The 13,135-nt window shown below is 40.4% G+C and overlaps 1 protein-coding gene across 13 annotated transcripts in view; it reads left to right on the top strand.

The window, feature by feature from the left end:
- Positions 1-13,135, top strand: part of LOC127941671 (prostate stem cell antigen) — a 57,888-nt gene that overhangs the window by 15,811 nt on the left and 28,942 nt on the right. The window contains exons 1-5 of one of the 13 annotated variants that reach the window (XM_052537006.1): positions 1,080-1,181; positions 9,982-10,101; positions 10,439-10,570; positions 10,773-10,880; positions 11,016-11,125. The exons of 1 other annotated variant lie outside the window; for it this stretch is intronic. In XM_052537006.1, coding sequence (XP_052392966.1) covers positions 1,133-1,181; positions 9,982-10,101; positions 10,439-10,570; positions 10,773-10,880; positions 11,016-11,125 — 519 coding nt within the window. In that variant the 5' untranslated portion in view covers positions 1,080-1,132. Of the gene's footprint in view, positions 1-1,079; positions 1,182-1,260; positions 1,381-1,713; positions 1,846-2,047; positions 2,156-2,285; positions 2,630-9,835; positions 9,904-9,981; positions 10,102-10,438; positions 10,571-10,772; positions 10,881-11,015; positions 11,126-13,135 lie in introns of those variants that run through there. 11 more of the 13 variants (XM_052537004.1, XM_052537010.1, XM_052537011.1 and 8 more) reach the window with 11 other exon arrangements.

Here is a 13,135-nt window from a genome sequence, read left to right on the forward strand (position 1 = left end):
AACTTGTGAAATATTTCATTTTGTGCACAATGAATCTAGAATATAAGAAAGTTTTCTTTTTTGAATTAAATGACAAAAAACAAAGAACTTTTCCTTGATATTCAAATTTCTTTTAGATGCACCTGTATGCAGGAGCCATAATATCTTTTATTTCTTTAACATATACCTAAGTTTCTGTTGTTTTTTAGTGTGTTGTCATCCTGCAGGCAATGGGAGAAAAATTTGTTATAAAGGCTATTATTCCAGTCCAGGAGGGCAAGATGGGAGAAGATGAACAGTGTGGGTTAGAGTCTTGAAAGAACATACTGCACTTATCTTTCGTGTTTTTTTTTTGTTTATTACAATTTATTTGCTTTCATTAATAAACATCTTATTCGAGTCAAGTCGGAACAACAGTATCTCAGCAAAACAAAACAAGAGTTTCACCAGTACAGTCTTATTCTCCTCTTGAGATCTTATAAAATATTTACGTTTTTATAAATTATATTTAATTCACTTTGGGATTTAACATTTCAGAGGGATGGAAACTTATGGCTTATGATTCATCTCCTACCCAGTGTGTGAAAGTATAGGTCATACTTATAAACCGCACCTACTTTAGTGGATAACTTGCTGAAACAAGAATATATATGTATGTGTGTGTGTGTGTGTGTGTGTATGAAAAGGTCATAGAAACTAATGTTGGCCATGTTTTTCCTTCAACCTTCAATCATCCTGGAGGTAATACCTCTGAATCATTCAGCAAAGTATGACTTTCTTTCTTCTGCAGAACATTGAAGATGCTTTAAAGAATGTTCGGGCCCAAACATGCAAAAACATGGAGCCACTTTTTTTTCAAATATCTTCTTTAGTGTTCCACAAAGGATAAGTCAAACAGGATGAGCACCTGATGACAGTATGCTTATTGCCAGGTGAATTATCCCTTTAAGAATGTTGGTCTGAAAAGACTTATACATTCTTTGTTATACCCTATTAAAATTGACCTTTTCAATAACTCCCATGTAAATTATGCATGCTGAAGTTTCTCTTGTATACAAGTTTCAGCTTGTATTTTCTCATAAAGACCCTCCCCTTTGATACGGTATAAAATGAGACTGAAGCAGATGTTATTTCATTCAGCTCCTGATCAAAGATGGATGTGCAAATCTCAGTTTTTCTTCTGTTCGTTCTCTTCACTGCAGGTACAAAGACAGATAGTGTTTGTAACGCTATTGAATACAAATGCAGATTATTGATGCCTTTGATGTTTTTTTACTAAAGGACACTCTTTCAGCTGTTATGAGTGTATGGGTCTGATGGGTTCTTGTTCGGATCAAAAGGTAAAAACATGTCCCAGTGGATTCTCCAAATGCATGAGTGTCACAACAACTGTACAGAGTGGTAAGTCCAATATAAAGGGTTTAAAGTCATTGTTATTTTTGAGTGATGGAGATTTTTATTTTATTTTTTTTTACTGGTGGTACTTAACTGAAAATGTAATGTCTCATAGAATTGCTAATTTCCTCAAAGAATTTATCATTGTAATAATTACAGAACACTGTTTAGATTTCTGCTGTTTTAATATTTTTCTCAGATTGTTATGCAAACAATATCATTTGTTTTCAAATGAAATCAATATTTGAAATAATCAAATGCTACAATGCTACTTTTATAAATATATTTTCTGTCAAAGTAATGCTGAACTGGTCTTTTCTGAATCATTCTTGTTTTCAGGAGACATTAGTGCTAAAGTGAAGATTAAAGATTGTGTTCCTGAATGTGCAGCTGGTTCCATGAACATGGGCCTTGCAAAGACGTCTTTAGCATGCTGTAACTCAGACCAGTGTAACCTCCAAGACGCTCCAGGTATTGTGCTTTACTGACCATATGCAAATGAATATCTTTAAGACCAACAAAGGTCAACAGCTTCCAAAGGACATTAAATCAGGGAATACAATACAGGGTGTGTACAGCAGTGAATTGATTGAATGGAGCAGCTAACGGTGTTATTTCATTCGATTTTACATTTTGCACAGAAAATAAAGTAATACGTGCTCTTGTCCTGCAGATCCCTCTACTGTAGCCAATGGAAAGAAATGTTACTCTTGTGATGGAACAAGCTGCTTAAACCCATTGAGTTGTTCAGGGAGTGAAGACCGCTGCTTTACAGCAACAGGTGAGAATCTGGAAAAGATGATTTTGATTTTTATTGCTTTAATGATTGAGCGTTTGATAGATCACATTTACTCATTTTCAGCTTAGACTAACCTCTGTTTTCTGTTCTCTGTTCTCTTTCTCTTCAACAGGGAGTTCTGGTGGCCAGTCAGCAGTTGTAAAAGGCTGTGTTTCTAAATCTGTTTGTGATGCTTCTGCACCACTTGGTGATGTTCAGGGTGTCAAATGTTGTGAGGGGAACCTGTGTAACAGTGCTAATGGTGTCACTCAGAGCTTCCTGTTCCTCTGCTGTTCTCTGCTCTCCTTCATCCTTCTGCACTGAATCCAGAAGATCTACACATTCTACAATCAGACATACAGCACTGAATATCGAGCTTGTGTTTTCTCTGTGCAACACATCTTTTGTGTCCTGATATGATTTTTTTACTGACATTCTGATGTGACATTTCTTTAAATAAAATACTACATTACTTTGTTTCTGTGGTTATATTTAATGTTGCTTGTCATGCTGTCAAACAAGTCAGAAATACATATTACAGAAATACAAATGTTTTACATGATAATTATGTTCAGAAGAAACATGTATAATAATGATTTAATTAGATTAGTTTTTCTTTAGCTGTAACAATATTTGGAATTTGGATTCCCATTATCAGGAATCATGTTCAATTATAGGTTATGAAAGCAAAAATTGAGATATTGATTAACTAGATGTTGTGTAACTATGAAAAGTCAGAAGTCGAATTGTAATACATTATGTGATTCACATTTTATAATTCGATTGGTCAAATAATGCTGTAAACAATAAATGGGACCTTCTCACGTGACTCATTACTATAATATTAATATATATATTTATAAAAATAAAAAAAAGTGATGTGACATTCAGCCAAGTATGGTGACCCATACTCAGAATTCTTGCTCTGCATTTAACCCATCCAAAGTGCACACACACACACACACACACACACACTGTGAACACACACCTGGAACAGTGGGAAGCACCTGGGGGTTCGGTGCCTTGCTGAAGGGCACAGTCTAAGTCGTGTTATTGCCGGCCGGATTATTGTAATTTGTCTATAAAGGTTCAAATTAACAACAGAGCCCAAACTATCACATTCAACTGCTATTTATTATATTATATTTTTCAAATATAATAATCAACACTCAAACTAAAATTCTACATGAACATTTCAATTGCTCATGAGGCAGGTTGGAGGAGGCATGAACTGGTCTCCCTAAACAAGAAAGTCTGAAAATGTCTGCCAAAATACTGAAAGTAATTCACAGTAATGAACTTGATGATTGAAACAGAAATTAATTTTAAGAATTCATGAAAAATGATTTTTTTTTTTATTTCTATATATACTGTGGAGCATATTTTAAATAACAAACAAGCTGTTGACTGTGAATGGGCACAACAATACAACTCTGCCTTGGGCACCCATTTGGCCAGCAGCGGCCCTGGATTTAGAGATACTGAGGACGTAGATTGTGCTTCAGGAGACGTAGCTGTTCAGTCTTGTTAAGACATAATGTCTGACAAGCACAATAGTTCTGTTTTTGGCTCAAAGCACTTTCCCATGACCTTTCTTTCGATTGCAAAACAGCAATTTGACAGTCTTGAACATACACAATGTATGCACTTTTCCTGTAAAGTTCTTGCTTTACTTGCCTTCCTACACCCCAAACCATTTCTGCGAACCTTAATCTTAACCCTCTGGTTTTGTTATTTGGGGGCCACACTTGTGTTCTTCTTTTGTATCTTGAGAGAATTTATGTGATGATCGTGTACCAGAGAGACACAGGGAGAGATAGAGATCCAGTTGCAGATGTCTTTATTAAATGGGGTAATCCAAAACGTAATCCAAAACAACTCAAGGTCAAAACCAAATAAGCAGTCCAAACAAACAAACAAATAAACAAATAAACAAAAAGAGGGAACCGGAACTCGGAGGATGAGAAGGCAAGGATAATCATCTAAAGACGAGAATGCTGGCAACATGAAGGGTAAGGACTCCATACAAACAAACAAAAAAAGGTAGGATATATATTTAGGGAGACTAATACAATAAAGTGACTGCACCTGGTGCGATTAACAGGAGTGCAATTACTGTGATGACATGACAGGGCTAGAGGAAATCTAGTGCCTACGGTGAAGTACCTAAGGGGAAGTGAGCCCACTAGTGGACAATCAGGGAAACAGAGACTAGACAGCGTGACATTACCCCCTCCTCCACGGAGCAGCTGCCAGATGCTCCACCCGAACCCAAGGGAAAACCAAAGACACAAAGAGACCAGGAGGGAGGTGGAGCGGCGGAGGACCAGGGGGAGGGACGGAGGGCCAGATAAAATGGTAAAACAGAGACAAGAGGACCAGGTAGAATGGGGAAACAGAGACAAGACAACCAGGTAAAATGGGGAAACAGAGACAAGAGAAGTGCAACACAAAACAAGGAGTCCAGGAGGGTGGTGGACCAGCGGAGGATCAGGGGGAGGGACGGAGAGCCAGGTCCATGGGAGGAAGACAGACAGAAAAAAAAGTCCAAGAAGGACATCACGTGACGCCCACCAGGGCAGAGCAGAAGACCACCACATTCGTGCAGCCGAAACAGACGCCCCCCAGGGCTGAGCAGAAAACCACCACATCCGTGTGTCCGAACCAGACGCCCCCACCCCAGGGACCACCACCTCCATGTGGCCGAATAAACAGGAGGATAAGTCTGATTGGACAAGTCTGAAAAAAACATGAACAAGTTAAAGGTAGCCTCCATGGCCACAGCTGGATCAGTCGGGTGCTCAGAGAGTTCAACTGAGACGTGACAAGGCTCTGGAAGTTCCGCAGAAGCAAGGAGAGCCTCTGGTAGATCATTAGATACGTGGAGAGACTCTGGTAGTTCATCAGAGACATGGAGAGGCTCTGGTAGATCCACAGAGAAATGACGAGACTCTGGTACTCCCATGTTGTTTCCTTGTTCATGAAGATCAATGGTGACTTGCCTTTGTTCATAAAGATCACTGGTGACCTGAATTCTCCCATGAAGAACCCTGGTGACTTGACTCGGTCCTTGAAGATCACCGGTGACTGGACTCTGTCCCTGACCAACCCCGGTGACTTGACTCGGTCCCTGAAGATCACCGGTGACTACCCCTTATTCTGGAAGGTCAAAGGTGACTAACCCTGACTCTAGAGGGTCCACGAGCACCTGACTCAACTCTGGAGGGTCAACAGGAACTAGCCATGACTCAGGAAGGTCAACAGTGACTAAACCTGAATCTGGAAGGTCGACGGTGACTAACCCTGACTCTGGAGGGTCCATGAGCACCTGACTCGACTCTGTAAGTGAAGTGACATTCAGCCAAGTATGGTGACCCATACTCAGAATTTGTGCTCTGCATTTAACCCATCCGAAATGCACACACACAGAGCAGTGAACACACACACACACACACACACACACACACTGTGAGCACACACCCGGAGCAGTGGGCAGCCATTTATGCTGCGGCGCCCGGGGAGCAGTTGGGGGTTCGATGCCTTGCTCAAGGGCACCTAAGTCGTGGTATTGACTGGTGTGTTCACTGCTCTGTGGAGGGTCCACGAGCACCTGACTTGACTCTGGAGGGTCAACCGGAACCTGACTCAACTCTAGAAAATCAACTGGCACCTGACTCGACTCTGGAGGGTCAACAGGAATCTGACTTGATTCAGGAGGAACAACTGGAACCTGACTCGACTCTGCACGGTGGCTCTGGGCTGGCGTCCATCTGGCCTCATGGCGCTGAGCTGGCAGCCATCTTGTGCTGTGGTGTTGGGCTGGCTTCCATCTTGCCTCGTGGTGCTGGGTTGGCGGCCATCCTGTGCAATGGCGTTGGGTCGGCTGCCATTCTGAGCAGCGGCGCTGGGCTATCGGCCATCTTGTGCAGCGGCACTGGGCTGGTGGTCATCTCGTGCAGCAGCGTGCAGCAGCGCTGGCTCAGCAGACTTGCACCTCCTCTCTTCTTTCCGTCCACAATGGTGAGACGGCGGCTCCCATCTGAACCCAGGGTCGACAGGGGGACACAGTGGAGAGCGATGCCGGACCTCCTCTCGACCACTCACTCCTGAACAACCTCTCCTGGTCCCACGGAACACGACAAACCATTTCCTCTATCCCACTCAGTGGCTGGGGAGGAAGTATTAAAAAACATATTGCTGGATCTCAAGTGATGGAGTCCTTCTGTGACGATCGTGTGTACCAGAGAGACACAGGGAGAGATCGAGATCCAGTTGCAGATGTCTTTATTAAATGGGGTAATCCAAAACGTAATCCAAAACAAGCCAAGGTCAAAACCAAATAACCAGTCCAAACAAACAAACAAATAAACAAATAAACAAAAAGAGGGAACCGGAAAGGGAAGGAATGGGAACTCGGAGGACGAGAATGCAAGGATAATCTCGGAAGACGAGAATGCCGGCAACACGAAGGGTAAGGACTCCATATAAACAAACAGAAAAAGACTGGTATATATATATATATATATATATATATATATATATATATATAGGAAAACTAATACAATAAAGTGACTGCACCTGGTGCAATTAACAGGAGTGCAATTACTGTGATGACATGACAAGACTAGAGGAAATCTAGTGCCTATGGTGAAGTGCCTAAGCGGAAGTGAGCCCACTAGTGGACACCCAGGGAAACAGAGACTACACAGCGTGACAATTTCATGGTAGGCTACTAATTAATATTCATGCAATAATTATAATACCCCCCCCCCACACAAATTTTTTATTTATGTATATATTAATATTAATATTAATATTAATATAGAGTGAATTTTTCTTTTTCTTTTGAGCAACTGGGATGGTGCCCCCCTGGGAGTTGGTGCCCTACGTAAACTGTGTACTCTGCCTATAGTTCTATATAAAAGGGTTATACATTTTCTAGTTGTTGTATTGGAATAGCCACATCTCTTTCACCAAGCATTCATAATGCATCTCATAATTTTTGATAATTTATCAGTCACCACTGATAAACTTAATTTTCTGTAAAGTTGCTTTGCAATGATTTGTATCATAAAAAGTGCTATAAAAAATAAATAAATAATAAATAATTTTGGATTCTCTCTTTCTGGATTCTCTTTTTTTGAAGGTCTAATGGATAAAGAGTCAGACCTGTAACCCAAAGGTTGCAGGTTTCTTGTCTCAGGTCCAGCAGGAATTGTTGGTGAGGAGAGTGAAAAACCAGCGCTCTCTTCCACCCTCAATATAACGACTGATGTGAGTCCCTCGAGCAAGTCACCGAACACCCCACTGCTCCCGAGAAGCTCTGGGTGTGTGTTCACTACTGTGTGTGTGCACTTGGATGGGCTAAATGCAGAGCACAAAGTCAGAGTATGGGTCACCACACTTGACCACACATCACTTCATAAACAAGCAATGATTTCTTGTTAAAGTAAGTGCAGTATCTAAAGTGATAACTACAACATTCAAAGTTTGTATGTGTATGAGAGAGGAAAAACACAACTCTTGCTAAATGTGACCTGAGCAGCATGTATTACCAGAAACAGAAAACAATCATTGAGTGTGTGACCATCAGCTCTGCTCTGAAGGGGTTTGCCTGCCTTTTGATATTTTCACAGAACTGCAAATGTTGGAACTGTTTAATTATTTAATTATACAGAGGTTTGTCTTTTATGGATACACTAAGGTGTCCATTAAAAAGACACTGACTTTTGCACTGCAGCAAGTATTATCCTTGACATGATCACATGCTATTGATTTCCCTACAGTGACTTAAAATGAGAAAATAATACAAACAATAATACTAGTGATTGTTTAAAGTCAAGTCAAGTTACCTTTATTTATAAAGCGCTCAAACAAAATACATTGCGTCAAAGCAACTAAACAACATTTATTGGAAAACAGTGTGTCAGTAGTGCAAAATGATAGTTAAAGGCAATTCATCATTGAATTCAGTGATGTCATCTCTGTTCAGTTTAAATAGTGTCTGTGCATTTATTTGCAATCAAGTCAACGAAATCGCTGTAGATGAAGTGACCCCAACTAAGCAAGCCAGAGGCGACAGCGGCAAGGAACCGAAACTCCATCGGTGACAGAATTGAGAAAAAAAACCTTGGGAGAAAACAGGCTCAGTTGCGGGGCCAGTTCTCCTCTGACCAGACGAAACCAGTAGTTCAATTCCAGACTGCAGCAAAGTCAGATTGTGTAGAAGAATCATCTGTTTCCTGTGGTCTTGTCCTGGTCGTCCTCTGAGAGAAGGTCTTTACAGGGGATCTGTAGCGGTCCTTTCTAGGTGCTGATCCACCATCAGGTCTGGACACGTACTGGATCCGGGTGACTGCAGTGACCCTCTGATCTGGACACAGACTGGATCTGGTGGCTACGGTGACCTCGGAACAAGAGAGAAACAGACTAATATTAGCGTAGATGCCATTCTTCTAATGATGTAGCAAGTCCATAGGATGTTATGAGAAGTGTTCCCGGTTCCGGTTCACATAATTAATGCAGCCTAAAAAATCATTTAACGGATTTGGATATTAAAAACATATTAGTATATTATGTGTAAGCCAGGTTAAAGAGATGGGTCTTTAATCTAGATTTAAACTGCAAGAGTGTGTCTGCCTCCCGAACAATGTTAGGTAGGTTATTCCAGAGTTAAGGAGCCAAATAAGAAAAGGAACATACATTAAATTTCAGGATATATTTAAATTGTATTCTTTTGATCAGATAGCGTGTATAAGGGGAGCTTCCTCCTGCGGTTGTCTCCTCTGCTCTTCTACTTCCTGTTTCAGTGAGTCCAGCCGCACTTCAGATTCAACAGCTGCAGCAACTGAGTGACACATTTCTAGCTATACTTACTGAATTAAGTGTTGTTCTGCTGTTCTTTAACATCATGATTTGAGGATAAAAAACAATTTAACAAAAATTAAACAATTTTCAATAAAGTGTGCATGTTTTTCTGCAGTTATTTGGTGTCATGATTTGATTAAGCGAAACACTACCCTTAAGAGTCCTACCAGGTTTTATTGCGCATGCGTACATCAATATTTTATCCTTTTTCTCATGCTAAACAACAAAATTTAATATATCTGCATTACTGTAAAGGTAGGTTTAGGGTTGGGGTCGGTGTAGACTTTAATGAAACACAATCTAACAGGTAGAAACAATTATTTATTGTTGGTTTCCTGTAGACGTACCCCTTCTAGCTACAACCACAGATATAACACATAATTACTGTATTTGCATTACTGTGAGAGTAGGTTTAGGGTTTTGGTGTAGACGTTCATAAACCATAATCTTACTGGCAGCATTTTTGTTGTAAATTTTAAAATTTTAATTGGAGGTAGCAAAATAATAATTATAATAATTCATTACATTTAATTAGTGCTTTTCTGCTTTTCTTATAGACAAATGGAAAAAAAAACACCTGATTAGAGAATGTTCATTGTGGGGTAAACTATCCATTTAAGAAGGTCGGTCTGAGCAGACTTATGCATTCTTTGTAATACCTTATTAAAAAAAAACCTTTTCACTAACTCCCATTTAAAGTATGCATGCTGAAGTTTCTCTTTCTAGTAACGAATGTTAGTTTCAAGTTGTATTTGCTCATAAAGACCCTCCCCTTTGAAAAACTATAAAATGAGACTGAAACAGGTGCATTATTTCATTCAGCTCCTGATCAAAGATGGATCTGCAAATCTCAATTTTTCTTCTGTTCGTTCTCTTCACTGCAGGTACAAAGACAAATAGTGTTTGTAATGTTACTGAGTACAAATACAGATTATTGATGTCTGACTGTTTTATTACTAAAGGACACTCTTTCAGCTGTTATGAGTGTATGGGTCTGATGGGTTCTTGTTCGGATCAAAAGGTAAAAACATGTCCCAGTGGATTCTCCAAGTGCATGAGTGTCACAACAACTGTACAGAGTGGTAAGTCCAATATGATGGGCTTAAAGTCATTGTTATTTTTGAGTGATGGAGATGCTTGTGGGTTTTTTTTTTTTTTTTTTTTTACTGGTGGTGCTTAACTGAAAATGTAATGTCTCATAGAATTGCTAATTTCCTCACAGAATTTATGATTGTAATAATTACAGAATACTGTTTAGATTTCTGCTGTTGTAATAGTTTTTCTCTGATTGTTGTGCAAACAATATCATTTGTTTTCAAATGAAATCAATATTTGAAATAATCAAATGCTACTTTTATAAACATATTTTCTGTCAAAGTAATGTTGAACTGGTCTTTTCTGAATCATTCTTGTTTTCAGGAGACATTAGTGCTAAAGTGAAGATTAAAGATTGTGTTCCTGAATGTGCAGCTGGTTCCATGAACATGGGCCTTGGAAAGACGTCTTTAGCATGCTGTAACACAGACCAGTGTAACCTCCAAGACGCTCCAGGTATTGTGCTTTACAGACCATATGCAAATTAATATCTTTAAGGTCAACAAAGGTCAACAGCTTCCAAAGGACAATAAATCAGGGAATACAATACAGGGTGTGTACAGCAGTGAATTGATTGAATGGAGCAGCTAACGGTGTTATTTCATTCGATTTTACATTTTGCACAGAAAATAAAGTAATACGTGCTCTTGTCCTGCAGATCCCTCTACTGTAGCCAATGGAAAGAAATGTTACTCTTGTGATGGAACAAGCTGCTTAAACCCATTGAGTTGTTCAGGGAGTGAAGACCGCTGCTTTACAGCAACAGGTGAGAATCTGGAAAAGAAAGAAGACATGATTTTTATTGCTCTAATGATTGAGCATTTGATACAGATCACATTTACTCATTTTCAGCTTAGACTAACCTCTGTTTTCTGTTCTCTGTTCTCTTTCTCTTCAACAGGGAGTTCTGGTGGCCAGTCAGCAGTTGTAAAAGGCTGTGTTTCTAAATCTGTTTGTGATGCTTCTGCACCACTTGGTGATGTTCAGGGTGTCAAATGTTGTGAGGGGAACCTGTGTAACAGTGCTAATCGTGTCACTCAGAGCTTCCTGTTCCTCTGCTGTTCTCTACTCTCCTTCATCCTTCTGCACTGAATCCAGAAGATCTACACATTCTACAATCAGACATACAGCACTGAATATCGAGCTTGTGTTTTCTCTGTGCAACACATCTTTTGTGTCCTGATATGATTTTTTTACTGACATTCTGATGTGACATTTCTTTAAATAAAATACTACATTACAGAAATGCAAATGTTTTACATGATAATTATGTTCAGAAGAAACATGTATAATAATGATTTAATTAGATTAGTTTTTCTTTAGCTGTAACAATATTTGGCATTTGGATTCCCACTATCAGGAATCATGTTCAATTATAGGTTATGAAAGCAAAAATTGAGAAATTGATTAACTAGATGTTGTGTAACTATGAAAAGTCAGAAGTAGAATTGTAATACATTATGTGATGCACATCTTATAATTTGATTGGTCAAATAATGCTGTAAACAATACATGGGACCTTCTCACATGACTCATTACTATAATATTAATATATATATATATATATATATATATATATATATATATATATATATATATATATATATATATATATATATATATATATATATATATATATATATATATATATATATATATTCATAAAAATGTAAAAAAAAATTCTTGCTCTGCATTTAACCCATCCAAAGTGCACACACACACACACAGCAGTGAACACACACACACTGTGATCACACACCTGGAGGGAGACTAATAAAATAAAGTGACTGCACCTGGTGCGATTAACAGGAGTGCAATTACTGTGATGACACGACAGGGCTAGAGGAAATCTAGTGCCTACGGTGAAGTACCCAAGGGGAAGTGAGCCCACTAGTGGACAATCAGGGAAACAGAGACTAGACAGCGTGACATTACCCCCTCCTCCACGGAGCAGCTGCCAGATGCTTCACCCGAACCCAAGGGAAAACCAAAGACACAAAGAGACCAGGAGGGAGGTGGAGCGGCGGAGGACCAGGGGGAGGGACGGAGGGCCAGATAAAATGGTAAAACAGAGACAAGAGGACCAGGTAAAATGGGGAAACAGAGACAAGAGAAGTGCAACACAAAACAAGGAGTCCAGGAGGGTGGTGGACTGGCGGGGGATCAGGGGGAGGGATGGAGGGCCAGGTCCATGGGAGGAAGACAGACAGAAAAAAAAAGTCCAAGAAGGACATCACGTGATGCCCACCTGGGCGGAGCAGAAGACCACCACATCTGTGCGGCCGAAGCAGATGCCTCCCCAGGGCTGAGCTGAAAACCACCACATCCGTGTGTCCGAACCACACGCCCCCCCAGGGCCCACCACCTCCATGTGGCCGAATAAACAGGAGGATAAGTCTGATTGGACAAGTCTGAAAAAAACATGAACAAGTTAAAGGTAGCCTCCATGGCCACAGCAGGATCAGTCGGGTGCTCAGAGAGTTCAACTGAGACGTGACAAGGCTCTGGAAGTTCCGCAGAAGCAAGGAGAGCCTCTGGTAGATCATTAGATACGTGGAGAGACTCTGGTAGTTCATCAGAGACATGGAGAGGCTCTGGTAGATCCACAGAGAAATGACGAGACTCTGGTACTCCCATGTTGTTTCCTTGTTCATGAAGATCAATGGTGACTTGCCTTTGTTCATGAAGATCACTGGTGACCTGAATTCTCCCATGAAGAACCCTGGTGACTTGACTCGGTCCTTGAAGATCACCGGTGACTGGACTCTGTCCCTGACGAACCCCGGTTACTTGACTCGGTCCCTGAAGATCACCGATGACTTGACTCTATCCTTGAAGATCACCAGTCACTTGACTCTGTCCTTGAAGATCACCAGTGACTTGACTTGACTCTGAAAGGCCAATGGTGACTAGCCTTGAGTCTGGAAAGTCCACGGTAACTAGCCCTGACTCTGGAAGGTCAATGGTGACTAGTCCTGACTCTGGAAGGTCAACGGTGACTAGCCCTGATTCTGGAAGGTC

The sequence above is a fragment of the Carassius gibelio genome, chromosome A21 (assembly GCF_023724105.1).
Source record: "Carassius gibelio isolate Cgi1373 ecotype wild population from Czech Republic chromosome A21, carGib1.2-hapl.c, whole genome shotgun sequence".
Taxonomy (NCBI): Eukaryota; Metazoa; Chordata; class Actinopteri; order Cypriniformes; family Cyprinidae; genus Carassius; species Carassius gibelio.